We start from the raw sequence: 16,689 nt of genomic DNA, 5'->3' as shown, positions 1-16,689 counted from the left end.
TTGAGATTGAATCTCAGTGAAGACTGTAATTTTGAACTTAAATTTCGGATGTCCCTGAGTCCACCCAACTCCAATGGGTACTAGATATACATTGGAGAAGTAAAGGTGGTTGGTCCATGACAAGATGACACCCTTGTTAACCATAGAAACAGATGAACTTTACAATATCTGTCTTCAAAGTCTAAAGGGGTACCTTTATGTTTTAGGCAAAGCAAAATTTTAAATATTCTACTATTTATTTAAACAATTGATAATACAGCAAGCCAATTAACGTAATCATTTTTGCATGTTTTTAGAAAAAGTTTAAATAAACTATAAAGGTTTGTTTTTTTCAAAACAAGGATACACTTTAATAGACTAAACAGTTCCTAGCTCATATTTAACTTAATATTAAAACTTACCTAGCTGCAAATAACTTGTCTGACAGATATACTGGTAAATTGCTGATAATAAATGCTCTCAATCTGTACCTCCAGTAAGGTACATAGCGGTAGCTAGGGTTTTTAGTGCAGACGGCTTCTATCATGTTATCCACAACCTGCATGAAATAAGGCAACAATGTCTCATACAATGATGCTGGATATATAAAAACATTCTAGATTGTATAAAATGTTAGAATAATGACAGCTATATATTACAATTTTAAACTTGTGAAGTAAAAAAATCATAAAGGGAAGTGATCTACTCTAAAGGGAAGTAATCTATTTGGCTGAAGTTTTATTTGATACTAAAAAAAACCCAACCCTTTACTACAAACATCTGTTCCATGGATATATGGATAGCAAAAAAGAAAGGGAGTAAATCTGTTACTTATTTAGTCAATATTTCGCAAGTGTTAAAAAGCATATATATGGATAGCAAAAAAGAAAGGGAGTAAATCTGTTACTTATTTAGTCAATATTTCGCAAGTGTTAAAAAGCATAATACATTTATTTGGAAAATTGCACTGACCTCCATAACATTTGGTCTGGCCTGTTTCAGGCTGATAGTGACTTGTTTCAAGAAAGCATCAAAGTACTCTTCCCCATAGTCAGCGCGGACATCAGTTGGCGTCTCTGCCCATGACTTCCTGTTTCTGTCTATCAAATAGTTCTCGTAGGTAATGGGTGTCCTGTAAATAGAAAGAATATAGATCTAAGTTACAGAAATCTTAGAATAGTCTGAGCAATAAATAGATCTAACTCCATCGACAATAAAGCAGTGTTCCCAAACTCAAGTCCGCGAGGTTACCAGACGTCCGGAAAAAGGAAGCCATGTCGTGAGGTCGTGTCCTCCGTCCGACAGGCAATGGCAAAAGAAAAAAAAATGTTTTATTTTTTCACAACAATTGGATATTATCCCTCCATCGGGTTTATTCCTTCGTATTTTCTGGATCAATTGCACCAACTGACTCATAGACTGCACTGTCACAAGATGACATTTTTTGACAACCTCCTTCTTGAATAGGTGTTCGTTTGTTCAAGGATGTTCACAAGAAACCAGTTACTCAAACATAGATCACGATCTGCTAGTGTTTATTTTGCAATCCAAGGCATAATAATAAAGTTGAAAGGTCGTTTTGTTTTCTAATCAGCGTGCAGTGGGCTAAAGAGGGAAGTACCCCCCCCCCACCCCAAATCAGTGAGTGAGAGACACTTTCCTCACAAAGTACAATTTGAATCAAAATGTCGTGCATGGAGTACCAGAAGCACGTTTGCCCTAATGGTTTTCTGCTGGGGGAAAGATGTATCTGAGAAATACAGTACTAAATACAGTCAAGTTTTAAAAAGTAATAGGAAATAATCCAACCTGAGCTGTGCGATGTGTTTTTAAGTGTGGGAAATATCAACATAGAGGATTGACTGATATATGTTAGATCCGGTAGTCAGTTAGAAAAGAATAGAAAACTGGGGAAAAAATATCGAAATGGTTAAGACAAGGGATCTCAACCTAAAATGGAAAAGACCCTCTTCAAAGGGCTTTATTTTCTGCTTCAATCGAAATTTGCTTATAATCATTAAAGGAAAATGGCTCAATAGAAGCAAAGCTCTTGTGATTTGAGATACAATTGTGCCATGATAGGGATCTTTTGTTTTGGCATTACAAAAATTAGGCGGCTGCTTAGAAACAAACAAATCAGTATCATAAGTGAGGAAAGAAAGAATGAAAATTGTGTTTTACAATATTATGCAAACATTGATGTCATTGTTAAACAAATAGCAAACTTTTGCTTTTATAAACTAAGCAGCTTTGAAATAGACAAGAACATCACGACGAATTGTGTGACAATGCGAACAAATGCAATAAATTTGTTATTCAAACTGGTGCACTGCTTGCACACTTGTATGAAAAGATCTGACAAAAGCTGATTTGTTCCTTATTCCGTGAGCTGCGGCTAGTTGACTACGGAACAAGATCAAGATGCCTGTAGGTTGCAGTCACTATTTCAATATGTTTGTGTCTCTCCATATGGAATCTTCTTGTGTCAAAAAGAGCCAATGTAATCATAGCACATTCCCAGTTAGAAATAATCAAGCTGTCTTTAAATAAAGCTAACTTAATTTCCTTGCAAACTTAAAGGTACAGAAACATATACCAGAAGCGAGTACTGATGGACGCCGATCTAATAAGTACGGGGCAGGGATGTAGCTAGCTCCTAGTAGGCGCGGATTAAAAAAATAACATGGTGGACTTCCACATCTTAAGAAAACGAGTGATCCTGTATGTATCAGTACATTTTCAAAAAGATATTTCAATATGTGCACGACATCAAACAAGTAAATAGTGTCATGACACTTAATTCAATTACACATATCCATATAATTAATAGTGTCGTGACATGACACTTAATTCGATTACAAATTCCTAGGAGCAATAGTGTAAAGACACTCAGTTCTATAAAGTAATAAATGACTATCTTTCAGTGGTCTCTGCAGGCCCCTTTTTATCAAGGGCCCAGGCGCAATGAAAACCTTGGCGCCCTGGTAGCTAGGCCATGGCCACTGCTATGAGATGACCCTCCCTTCCATCCTATATATAGGAAGTAGTTTTTAACACATTTAAACAGAACAATTAAACGATAACATTGCATCATGGGAAGCTATACAATTGACTTGCCTATGTGTGTGTGTGTGTGTGTTTCAAATAATAACTATTAGAAGTCGTCCGGGAGGAGAGAGAGAGGGGGGGGGGAGGGAAAGACTGTGTTCAGAGACACGCAAAAATAAAATCTCCTCTAAATGCTATCAGGTTGCAAATAATCTAACCCATGGTTACCAGGGTAACGAGAATGTTTGCACAATACAAATTGTAATCCGAGCTCACTAGCAGAAGTGTTGGCTTGTGGTTTACCTCCTCCCCACACACCAATGAACATAGGATACTTAGTCATATCACCTCAACTGCATTACCTCAGTTTGTGTTGCAGTCCTAACAGTTTGTTTGTCTAAGTCTAGTGTGATACACTGTACGGCATTACCGAGAGCTTGCTTTATGCTATTCAATATAAACGGCGAATTGTTTAATAAGATATAATAAATCTACATATATTTTTTTTTGTTTGAGAATAAGAAATACCATGTCGTTATAGAAACACATTTTAGCAGACGGTGTTCGTTCACCTTCTATCTTCTAATCTGTTTGACCTATGACCTCCAAGCACGACAATGTCTTTTTACATGACTCTCAAGTCAGTTTTTTTTTTTAAATAGATGATTTATAGCATTGAACTCCGGAAGAGGGGAAGCAAAGTTACCCGAGATTGGAAAAAAACAAAAATGATATAAATCTAATATCTACAGAAATAAATTGGCGCATAATGGGTACCTGACATTAGCCAGGGAAAAGTAAAGGCGGTTAGTCGTTGTGCTGGCCACATGACACCCTCGTGAATCGTAGGCCACAGACAGTCAGATTGGCCGTAACTTTATTTCTCTATGAGAAATTTCCCGATTCCTAAAACGGAACAGCAAGATGAGACAACTCATCATTTATGAACATAGGAGCCTGAGGCATGCTTTGTTGAGTGGTGGCAACTCATTAAAGAGTACATAATTATATAATGTATTAACAGTTGAGCACGAACTGGCTTTGCTGGAAGTGAGAACCACTGCGCAATTCATCAAAGATCTTTTAAAGACCAGCTGAAGAAGTTTTTGGACCAAAAGCAAAATCTACTGTTATACATTTTTTTTAAAGAATCGTAATGCTTATAAAAACAAGCATACACAATATAATGCCTAAATTTGTTATAGTTATTTAGATATTAGCACTTTAATGTGCTTTTTATAGACACTATAATTTCACAATCTCGAAGTCATTCGAGAGAGAGGGTTTCCTTGACTACACAGGTTGATGACGTTATAGCTGGGAAAAAAGGTCAACTTAATTTTTGGCTTAGCGTGTTCTAGACTAGGTCTGGTCAAGCGTATTGCGCTCAATGCGCTGTATGCCCGTAGTCCACCGTAACGGCTTCTCCAATTAAAATACAAAATACAACAATGACCAGAGTTATGGAACTTAATCTCGCCTCTATTCACAGACACCACGATGGACCATACCTCCCAATGATCACTGATAAGTTAACACGAAACATTCCTTCCTTTTTTTTTTGTTGATGGTTGTGGGGGGTGGCCTACATTGCCAGCTAATTAACTCAAGGGTTCTCACTGCTTATACTGTACGCTTGTATGTATTTATTGTATTTCCATCTCATTGAAATATTTGGATTTTTCTTATTTTCCCTGCACTTACTTATATAGGCCAGGCTCTATTGTTATGACTTTGATGTTAAATTTCCTCATCTCCTGCCTCAGGGCATCAGAAAATGAAATGCAAGCTTTCTTGGACATGGAGTAAGCAGCGAACGCAGGCAAAGTAAATCTACCTGAAATACAAAACTATGTGCTTGTACTCAAACATAATGCCACAACATAGTAAACGATTGGACTTAGGAAATGTACTATAGAATATCTTGTACAACAAATGCAGCTGTTGAGCAATAATTAATAACTTACGAGGTAACGATGTGCTAATTAGGGGCTATTATTCTTATTATTTTAGCTACAAATTAATCAAAAAGAATTCAAGCATTAGTTTAACAAAAGTTGCTGGGGAAAATTCATAGTCTCCCACAAACTTAGAGTTGACTATTTGTTTTAGACAGTTTTATTTGTAGTTGTATATCATCCATTATTTGTAAATTTTTGGCAAAACCAAAATTAGCGTTTAAATGTAATAGGCCATATAGTCTATAGCCTATAGATTTGATTGCACTTGATAATCTGTAGACGACAAAATTATCCGCAAAAGTTTAAAATTGTAGTAAGTCCTATTTAACCAATTTGAATTATGCCAGATTGTGTTTTATAATGGAGAAATAGGAAGCGTCATCATGAAAGAGACAACGGCATCGAGTCAATGATTGTTTTCTCCATTTTCCTTTTTTTTTTTATCAATCCTTTATTCTTTCATTCTTTGTTTCATTCTTTCTTTCATTCAATTGTTCTGATTTTCTTTGATGTTGCCCTAACCTTTTTTTTAAACAGTCTAATTTCCATTTCACGATTCCCAGCTCTCTCTCTCTCTCTCTTTAGATGGCTCTAATGTTTTTCAAGTCTGTTTCACTTCCCTAAATGTTTGTCTCTTTAATTTTTAAATGCTATCTTTTTTTTCCTATCAGACTTTCTTATTTACGAACGTTGCTATAATAGAACCTTCCATTTTTTTCAATTGCTTTCACATAGCGCAACTTTCATATAGCGCAACTTTCATGCTTATATCATACTCAGTGTACTACCGTCCAGTCTCTTTTGTGGACTAGCTGGGGAAGGGTATCCGAGAGGAGGTTTTTCCGTGCTGCCTTTAGGCCAGTGTTTCTCAAACTGTGTGCCGCGGCACACTAGTGTGCCGCCGAAGATTTGCAGGTGTGCCGCGGGAGTTTTCTGAACGACATCCCCACTTACAACGACCAGTAAAAGTAGTGGACCGCTCCATAGTGACGGGAAGGGCTGTTAGCTATTCAGGTTATGTAATTGTCCACTATATATAGACTCAAATGTAGGCCGCCTTAGCAAATGCACAGCAGTTCTTGAATTGGAAACGATAATAATAAGCGATGTGTTTCATGTAAATTGGTTAGGTGTATGTTAATAATAACAAATTATCATTAAGCATTATTTATTGTTATCCATGGAGAAATACGTTAACAAGAATGAAACTGCGAAAGTGTTAAATGAAAAGCAAGGAACCAAACGAAGGTACAAAGAAGATGACATCGGACATGGTTTCATATCTTCGGGAACTGAAGATTCTCCATTGCCATTCTGTCTGATCTGCAATGCAACTCTATCGAATGAGGCGCTTGTTCCAAGCAAATTGAAGAGACACTTGGAAACAAAACATCCAGCTGTAAGCGCAACCGAAGGAATACTTTGAAAACATCAGGGCTCAACAAAATAAACAAGCTAAGAAACTTACGAACTAACTAAAGCTACCAGAAAGGGATTGATTGCAAGTTATAAGGTTGCTTAGTTATTAGCAAAACGCAAGAAAGCCTAAACAGAGGCTGAATCAGTCATTGCACCAGCTTTAGCAATAGTTGTTGAAACTATCCTTGGACCCAAAGCCGCCAAAAAGTTTATAAGTCCCTTTGTCAAATGATACTATCTTGCGCAGAATTGAAGACTTATCGTCAGATTTACAAGGTCAAATCTGCGAACACTTCGACGTGACTGTTGATGAAGTGTCTCTGCTGTGGTCTCTTCAAGTTGATGAATCCACTGACGTTAGCGGCAAAGCCCAGCTGCTAGCTTTTATTCGGTTCATAAAGAATGAAAAATGTGTCAACGAATTCTTATTTTGCAAAGACTTACCAACTACGAGCAAAGGCGAAGATATTTTCAATGTGGTGAACGAAAACATTTTGCTCTTCAAACTACAGTGGAAAAACTGTGTCAGCGTTGGCACCGCAGGCTGTCCTTCCATGAAAGGTGATTGATTGATTGTTGATTTGAGGCACATCGGCACAATTTAGGCCATGTCGTGCCTGCAGTCCCTTAAGGACTACTCTCTCTCTAAACAACAAGGGCCAGATTCTATACAGTCATATAATTAAAATCAAGGTCTATTCACAGTTAAAATAGTAAAGGTAGTAAAAATTTAAATATTTGGTAAAAATCTAATGTAAATAGTGCATGTTCAAAAATTCAGAAATCACATCTTCGTAGATAGCCCCACTTCCCGAATAAAGCCCAGTACCTTCCCAGGGTCGACATTATTAAATAGTGTTTTTAGATTAGTGGCTCTAAAATATTTCGCCCTGACATCCTGGTATCTGGGGCAATCAACGAGGATATGTTTCACGGTGAGGCGAGAGTCACAGTACTCGCAAAGTGGGGGCTCCTCTCTCTTCAGTACAAAAGAGTGCGTGATGTAGGTGTGGCCAATCCTAAGTCTGGACATGGTTGTGCTACCACGCCTTCCATGAAAGGAAATAGAAAGAGATTCGTCACTCTTGTGCGTCAAGAAAATCCAAATGTATTAGTTGTTCACTGCATGATCCACAGAGAAGCTCTTGCCTTCAAATCTTTGCTGAAAGATTTGATGTCTGTTCTGGACCAAGTGATTGAAGCAATTGATTCAGACTACAAATGTCTTCTGTATCACACCAACGTTCGTTGGCTCTCCAGGAGAAAAGTGTTAAAGCGTGTCATCCAACTCAAGGCTGAGCTGATTTCATTCTTGGAGGCTGAAAAAAAAAAAGACTTTGGAATTTCTATTCATGACGAGATCTGGTGTTTTAAGGCGAGATTTCTCTCTAATGTATTTGACAAATTAAATTCATCGAATTTAAGTCTTCAAGGACCATCGGAAACCATCATCACTGCATCCTCAAAACTGAAGTCATTTGGTGAAAATGTGTCTTTGTGGCAAAGTAAGTTTTCGAAAGGACTGCTTTCCTACTTACAATTAATGTTCTTCAAATAAAGAAATCACCCCCGAAATTCTGGAAACTTTGACACACCTGCAGTCAGCATTGCAGCATTATTTTCCAACAGTTGGAATAATGAGTATGGATGGGTCAGCTATCCATTTGGAAACAATGAAGCTACAAATCTGACAACTGAAGAAGAAGTGCAGCTCATTGATTTAAAAAGCGATGCAGTTCTTAAGTCAAGTTTTGCCGAGAAAAGCCTGGATGTGTTTTAAATTTCAATTAACAAGTTATATCCTGCAATCAGTTTAAAAGCAATCAAAATAATTCTTCCATTCGCATCTTCGTGGTTTTGTGAGTTTGTATTTTCAGCACTGACTGAAATCAAGTCTAATAAAAGAGAGAGACTTCTTGCAATAGACGATGAAATACGAGTTTGTTTGCCAACTCTGGAGTCTCCATTAGATCCCATTTGCTCTATAAAACAGGCACACCCTTCTCATTAAATGTAATACTTAAAAACTGGTAAAAAAATTTTTTTTCTTTTTTTATTATAAAACAACTGTTCTTCTTCGTGGTGTGCCGCGAAATTTTTGTAGCTTTTTTTCTGTGCCGCCAGACAAAAAAGTTTGAGAAACACTGCTTTAGGCGCTCAGTAAACACAAGAGAGAGAGAGAGAGAGAGAGAGAGAGAAAGAGAGAGAGAGGAGAGAGGCAGAGAGAGACAGAGAGATAGCTTGGAGAAAATGAAAGTAGGTAAATGAAAGATAAAGATTTAAAAGGAGGAATGCTTGTGTTACTTTACTTCCCGTTTGTTTGTTTATCTGGATGTTGTATATGCTTCTCCCCCTCTCTACCCACCTCACTCTCTCCCTCTCACTTGAAGTCTCAGTTTCACTCGCTTTCTTCTATTTCCTCATTAGTCCTCTACACCAGGTTCAGACGTACAACCATGTCTTGACTTTAAAAAAAAAAAAACTCACATCACCTGGCGTACTCACCTGCTAAACTCGCCACGTTAATAACACGACCTTCTGACTGCCTGAGCAGGGGCAGGAACCCTTTAGTGACTCGCACGGTGCCAAAAACATTTACATCCATAATCTTTTGGAATTCCTGAACAGAACACCACTCGATCTCACAGAATGCAGCGACACCTGCATTGTTCACAATGGCCCATAACTCTGTAGATAAAATGTAGTTGCTCTATCAAAAACTTCTAGCTCTTTTTTCTTTTTTACAGAGCTTACAATATTTAATAGCAAATAACTTTTGGTTCGTTTCATTCATTTGAAAACTTTTTGAAAGGCTAATACTTAAGTACATATATTTAATTAGCTGCTTTTAACATGCTGTTTTTGTTTAAACATCTCTCCATTAGGCATGTAGATCTAGGTCAATTGAAAAATATTTTGTGCTTTTCAAAATAATTATAACTTCTGGTCCACAAGTGAAGTTACCCAACTCCCCCACCCCCCCAACTCAGTATTTTTAAATGCTCAAACAAATTGAAATTATGTCCAACACCGTACGTGTAATGACGATCAAAGATACACCATTCTAATGTGAAACAACTCCCTCCTTTTCCCCAATCCCCTGTTGTCCAGCAGTAGCGCTAGGCCTTTTTCTTATAGATTTATGTCCATTTTAGTCTTGAGAAATAAGTTACTTTTCTGCATTTCTGAAAATACATCATTTCATGTTACAGCTAGACCTGGGTATATCTAACTTCAAACTGACTTGTTATTTTTTTATTTTTGTTTTGGATATTGAAACAAAATGACATTTGAAAAGACTATTGTGATCAGTCAAGTTGACGCATCTACTGGATATTTTATCCATATGTAACATTGTAAAGTTCCTCTTTCAGACCTTGCGATCTATAGGGCAGATGATGTTAAGGTCATCTGTTTCTTTGGGAACGGTTAACGAGCAGGGTGTCATGTTGCTAGCACAACGATCAATCGCCTTTACTTTTCCCCAACTAATGCCAGGTACCCTTCAGAGTTGGGTGAACTCAGGGGCGCCAAAAAAAAAAATCCCAAAATTTAAAACCACAGTCTTCACCAAAGTTCGAACCCAGGGCCCATCGTTCAGCCAACACGTCCTCATATGTAAAATTGTACTGTATCAAAAGTTCATGCTTCTAACTAGAGTACTAGACCCTGTTGAAAGCAAACAATGAATAAAATGCGTTTAATGTTTGATTTAAATAGTTTGGTTGAAATGCAATTCAGTCTCACCTAGCAGGCCCAACTCTAAGTTGTATTACACAACGTGCTAGCTAGCAATGGTAGCAACTCTAATTCAGTGTTTACAAAACAATTCGGTAGTTTGGAAAACGTTTTAGAATTCAACGAGTCACTTTTAGGAGTGACGTTTCTATAATTGTTTTTTTAAACAGTCCACTCAATGCGATGACGCCATACTCAGTGTATGTCAGTCAAGGCCAAATCACTTTATACACACGCCAGATTTTTTTTTTCATCTTTATATAGCTTTAATATTGCATACATTTTCTGCTTTTTTTAAAGCGAGAAATTGATAAAACTAAGCGATATTCCTCGTTCAAATGTAGGCCTACAATAAAATTATGTGTAAACGAAAACTATTGAGGCATGTTTACTAATAAATAAAACATAACATCGCTTCAAAAATGAAGACTTACATATAATTGTGCTTAATGTGATAAGTCGGACAGGATTGTCTATTTTCAATTGAACATTGACTAGAAAAAAATAATTGTTGCGAAGACAAAAGAAATGGTCTTTAAAAAACAAATCATTGAACGTACGGTTCTCCCCGATATGGTCCTTGACATACTTCACGGCCTGCAACACTTGGAAGTCGTCGGTGACATCAATGGGCACTATATGGAGGCGGTCTGATGCTGCATCTTTCAGCGATTTGGCCCCTTCTCGGTCAGGCGCCAAGCACCCGGCGAATACATGGTAGCCCATTCTGTCGAGTCTGACCGCCAGCTCATGACCAAATCCGCTGTCACAACCTGGGGATTAAACAGCACAAAAAGGACTTTAGTAATAATAGTCACATCGGCGCTTACTGAAACCTTAAGAAATAGAACACTGGAAACTTTTCCATACATGCTTACTCAATAATTACCATTTAATAATAGTCATGATTGCCAGTGAATTGTAGATTTACTTTTTACAATACCTCTATTCAAGTCACATCTTCTTGAAGGGAGGGCGGAGGGTGGAGAAACATGGACACGGATCTCAAAATGGCTCTAAAGATTTTCCTAAAAATTTAACAGTTGATGTTTAGCCTAACTACGAAAACTCTAGTTTGACCGTTACAATTTTTCAAAGTCAAAAAAAGAAATAAAATTAAATTTGGGTAGAGAACAAGGTCTAGTTCTAGATCTAACATCGGTTTTGAAAGAACTATTGCGATCGGGAATTTCCGAATGTAAAGTATTATTGATTCAGGAATTGAATAAATTAATGTTCAGGAAAATTGTGCGCATCGTCTTCTAAGTCTAGATCAAACAGGGACGTCCTCGTATAACATGGCGTCACACCTTCATTCTAAGTAAGTCAAGTAGATCTATACATTTGCTTACCCAGGATTCTTTCTCGGGGGGAGGGGGGGGGGGGAGAGGGAGGGGGGAAATGTTCCATTGTTTTTTAATCTAACATCCATTACTTATTAAGAGAAAAACAATCGTCCTATAAGTTATATAAAAGAGGTATGTTTTTTTTAAAAGTATTTATAATGTTGTTCTTGTTAGGTATTTAAACGCCGACATAACACGTGCATACACTTTACATAAGTACTTCGCCTTTTCTCCGAACAAATCAACACTTGCAAGGAATTCAAACATTCATTTCAATCGCAAATATTTTTGTTTCAAATTCAGCAACTTTCTCTTTCCCTCCCCAGCCCCGCCCTTTCTTTTTCCTTAATCCCTTTCTAAATTTCACAAAATCTTTGGCTGGATAGCTGACGTTAAAGTAAATTTCCCCTTTCAGACCTTGCGGCAGTGCTTTTTTTTTTGTAACGGTACGCACCGGTACGCGTATTGACAACATTTTCAATGTGGGGAAAATTATTACTTTTCTCCGGCATCTATTTTGTTAAAAAACAACAACACTGCCTTGCGGTGTATATTTGATGATAAGAACCTAATAAAATGTTAAACATATTGTTACGTATTTCTGAATTTTCTGGCTAGATGTATTAGTTGGCACACAAATAAAAACACAGCAAAGAACTTGACGACTAAACTTTCATTTGCATATAAATTTAATGACTATTAACTCTAACATTACTGTAACATGTAGCGTAGAAGACTGTACAATATCTGTCAGTTTACAGTTAGCTATACTTCGTTGCACTGCATCTCTTCACTTCGTTGCAATTCCTCTCTTCACAACTTGCACCGAGCCGTATTCCACAGAACAGACCAACGACACACTTCCCAGTGTCGCTCCAGGTCTCCCAAAGCTGAACCAAGTCGTACTCAAGTCTACCGAATCAGAGCCGCACACGTCTTACATCGACTGTATCGACTGTAACGGCTCAAGTCCACTGTAGTTCGCTGTATAGACTTTAACGACAGTAGTCCACTCCAGTTAACTCTACCCTAGTTAACTTGCATCGAGTCGTACACATTTCTCTTCCACAGAGCCGCACACGTCTTACATAGTCTGTATCGACTGTAACGGCTCACTCACGACTCCATACGACTGACTTTCACATTAACTCTCTGGCTTATATAGAGTCCCTAATCGCTTGTCCAAAGTTGCACAAACACGGCTAGTATTCTCTGAAATAACACGTGAGGAAACGTCACATCCTGTCTTTGTTTGTACATGTAGATTCCAGGGAACACTAGCTGCTGTGTCATCTCGCCGGGGTCATACGTTGACCTCTACCTATCACTGTTCATTTGTAACAATATGACAGTGCAAGCCTTTCCTTTTTATCAAAATAATGTATAGAAACAAAGTGGATAAAACATAGAGAGAGAGATAAGAGAGATTTCCATATTCATTACATTGTAAATACCATATAAAACTCAACAAAACACATTCAAAACCTAAAGCCTTTAACCAAAAAATATGTAAAAAAAAATATTTCTAATCGTATAAACGCATTCCTTTCAGCTAGGAGACTGCTGATAGAAAAGTTTTTTTTTTGTTTTTTATTTGCTTTGACATTTGTTGTTAATGAGGACAACGTAATCTAACTGACCGAATTCTCGGCTAGCCTCAGGACTTGTCAGGACGTTAGACCATAGACCTACATTCATAGGGTCAGACGGTAGAGGGGAGAGAGTGAAGGCCTTGTACAAAGAAATGGCCACTAAGCCAATTAGGATTACATAGTGTGAAAGGATAAGTGTTGATGAAGGACATGTAGGGTATAGTGCAATGTATATATATAGCCTACTAAGACTAGGAAAGAAATGTAAGGGAAATGTAAGAGAAGCTGAATAATAAGATTTTCGATCATTTTAAACATGAAATTCAACTAAGAGTTTTACTGACAGAGCCCTCTTGTGATCAACAAAAGTCCTACAATATGCAAATGAACTCTTTGGTGTCAGCAGTTAGTTTACTTAGTGCACTGGTCACACACACACACACAGAGACACACACACACACACACACATATATATGTGGTATTAGTATTATCTACGTGCCCCATCAACGACTATCAAGTGTCAAAAGTTTGGTGTTATTGTTTGTGACACGGCGTTGTGCCATTTAGCAGGAAACTTGATTCCAAGAATTACCCAAAATGTGTTGATCTAATCCTCACAAGGCTCCGATAGTGGTTTCATTAGGGACACCGGGCTAAGCTTATTTAGTACTTATGCACGTTTAGCATATATGACTGTGTATATATTTTGTAAATATGTGCCGACTTATGAACTCTCTTACGTGAAGTCTGACGTTGTGAATCTCATAGAAAGCAATCTCTTTATGAAAAAAAAAAAACAAAAAAAAAAGCGAGAAACATTGTTGCAGTGTCCAGGTTGGGTAACACACACACATTTTTTTTCCTCCTGGACATGAACTGTTTGGCTCCAGATTTTGGTCTCAGCCTGTCCCAAATTAGGCTTCATCAACTTCTATAAATAAAGCCGGTAATCTATATTTTCTTTTTTTATCACATGCTCTCCTGCCAATACAGACAATAGAGCAAGATGTAAATTAAAACTCATGCTAAATAGTAGATACACTATTTCCCTACAATGCAATAGATGTGGCATAATATGCAGGTCCAAATTGCGCTCAGCCTTAAAAGTTTAATAACATTATTGAACAGAAAGAAGCACTCACTCACAAGGCCGACGAGTCAGTATTTCATGTACCGGTACTTTATATTCTATTAGCGTTTACCAACTAGCTATGCCGCTCTATATCCTTTCTACTCCTATCCCACTGTTTCTATCCCAATCAATTACTAGCCCAATATATCACTGGCCTATTCAATTTTCCCAAGACATTCCCGTAAATCTCAAACTAGAAAGGTGCAGCCCACACACACACACACACACACTGTCGGGATCAAGCCAACGGAAATGCCAGGCCGTTAAATTTAAAAGTGTATTTCATACCTCAAGACGTTGAACTCACATAATTGGCGAGAAAATGAACACGCGTGTTTGTGTTTGTATGATACAGGTGTTACAAAGAGATTAAAGTCTTGTCGTGTACATAGGCCTAGTGTTTAAGAATTTGAACCATAGACAAAGAAATGTAGACCATTTTACTATGTGCCATAACAAATTAACTGTGATTTTATGTGTGTGCAAACAATCCAAAATTGGCACACGATTTTCTCATGGTACTGTAAGCTGATAAAAGGGGACGCGGACGTATTTTTACAGGTATCTAGGAAAAGAAAGGGGGGGGGAGTAAAATGTCGAGAGCCTACTAATTTAATCCACATTTCTTGTAGCTATATGTTGATATATTTGCAAAGGAAAACCGATTATCGTGTTCTAATTACAGTTCTTAAAACTTCTTTCTTTATCCTGACATTTGTGCCATAAACACATGAAAAACAAAATGTCAGCTACGTCCATGACCATGGCTGCACTCTAGACTTTGAGATGTAGAGTCATGATGTCTAGATCTAGTAGATTTATTAAAAAAAAAAACATGCGCAAAGCAGAAAAAAAGGAAGAAAATTTCTGTTTTACTTAATGGAGTTAAAAAAAAAAACTAAAATAATTTTGGTTAGGAGTGAATGGTGCGTTTTTTTTTTAAACAAACCAATGTAATAAGACATAGCTTCCATTAATAAAAGAATTGGCTCTTCATTACATTTGTAGCTTCTTACATGCACTGGAAGGGATTATAGCATGCAAAATTCTAGTTTGAAGAAGATAGGACAGTCCCAGAGTATGTCATGTTTGTCGAAGGACGCTAATTAATTGTGTGACACTTCGTATGTAGACATTGCTAATGGTGTGACAATTCATCATACGACATTGCTAATGGCGTGACAGTTCATCATAAGACATTGCTAATGGTGTGACAGTTCATTAAAAGGCCTTGTTTAATGGTGTGACAATTCATCATAAAACATTGCTAATGGCATGACAGTTCATCATAAGACATTTCTAATGGCGTCAAAGTTCATCATAAGACATTTATAATGGTGTCACAGTTCATCGAAAGGCCTTGTTTAATGGTGAGACAGTTCATCATAAGACATTTCTAATGGTGTCACAGTTCATCGAAAGGCCTTGTTTAATGGTGAGACAGTTCATCAAAAGGCCTACTTTGATGATGTGACAGTTCATCATAAGAGATACTTAACTGATGTGACATTTTATCAAAAGGCCTTGTTTAATGGTGTGACAGTTCATTGAAAGGCCTTGTTTAATGGTGTGACAGTTCATCATAAGACATACTAAACTGATGTGACAGTTCATTGAAGCCTTGTTTAATGGTGTGATAGCTCATTGAAAGACATACTTTATTGGTGTGACAGCCCTTCATAAGACACTGTTTAATGCTTTATAATGCTTTATGGTGAAACATTTGTGTGTCTAGACATTGTCACAAAATTCAGTTCTTCTACTCTACTATTAATGAACACACGACACTGGAATGTAGGCTAACAATTATTTACACTAGTGTTAATCAAACCTTTTACAAAGAAATGCCCTCTTATCTTTCAAGGGTGTAACTATGTGTGTTTGTATGTGTAGATGTTTGTGTGTGTGTGTGCCTATCTAAGCGTGTATGTCAGCAAATTAAAAATATATTAACAATGACAGTACTAACAACTTACAAGTAGGTCAATAGAAGAAAGGAGTGAGGCGAGTCTGTCTAAGCGTGTACATGTTGAAACTGGTGCCAGAGATAGATATGGCAGTATTTTTATACTGAAAACCGAGATGGTGTTTATTTATTATTTTTGGGAGAGAACAGGGGCTTGCTGTAGACTTCTGAGATAAGTGAGGTTTTTTTTTTCCTCCATGTAACCAATTGGTCGTGGCTTTAAAGAGCATGTTCAGATCATAGAATTCAAAGACAAAGTCTAAAAGCTTTATCCGTTGTTGTTGTTGTTTCAAGATTTATTTTCGATGTTATTTTCATACGTTTAAAAATGTTTAGTCTCACATGTACAGGCAACAAACTCACAAGTAAACTCTGCACTATATCCAGAAGAAATGAAGAAATTAATTGTAGATAAAATAAATGAGAAATGGACGAGCTCTCATCCAAATCACAAGAAAGATGAAGCTTACTATAAGCTATCCCGACAAGACCAACGTCTAATCTTTCG

General features: G+C 37.2%; 1 protein-coding gene across 5 annotated transcripts in view; it reads right to left on the bottom strand.

Moving 5' to 3' along the window:
* LOC106069102 (17-beta-hydroxysteroid dehydrogenase type 6-like) overlaps positions 1–16,689 on the bottom strand; it is a 28,304-nt gene that overhangs the window by 1,420 nt on the left and 10,195 nt on the right. For all 5 annotated transcript variants that reach the window (XM_056021436.1, XM_056021440.1, XM_056021437.1 and 2 more), the window contains exons 3-7: positions 10,706–10,918; positions 8,913–9,095; positions 4,732–4,864; positions 952–1,111; positions 402–538 (exon numbers count right to left, since the gene is read on the bottom strand). In XM_056021436.1, the coding sequence (XP_055877411.1) occupies positions 402–538; positions 952–1,111; positions 4,732–4,864; positions 8,913–9,095; positions 10,706–10,918 (826 nt within the window). The remainder of the gene's footprint in view (positions 1–401; positions 539–951; positions 1,112–4,731; positions 4,865–8,912; positions 9,096–10,705; positions 10,919–16,689) is intronic.

The sequence above is a fragment of the Biomphalaria glabrata genome, chromosome 2 (genome assembly GCF_947242115.1).
Source record: "Biomphalaria glabrata chromosome 2, xgBioGlab47.1, whole genome shotgun sequence".
Taxonomy (NCBI): Eukaryota; Metazoa; Mollusca; class Gastropoda; family Planorbidae; genus Biomphalaria; species Biomphalaria glabrata.
Note: the sequence above shows the minus strand (reverse complement) of the source record. Positions and strands in the feature narration are given on the sequence as shown.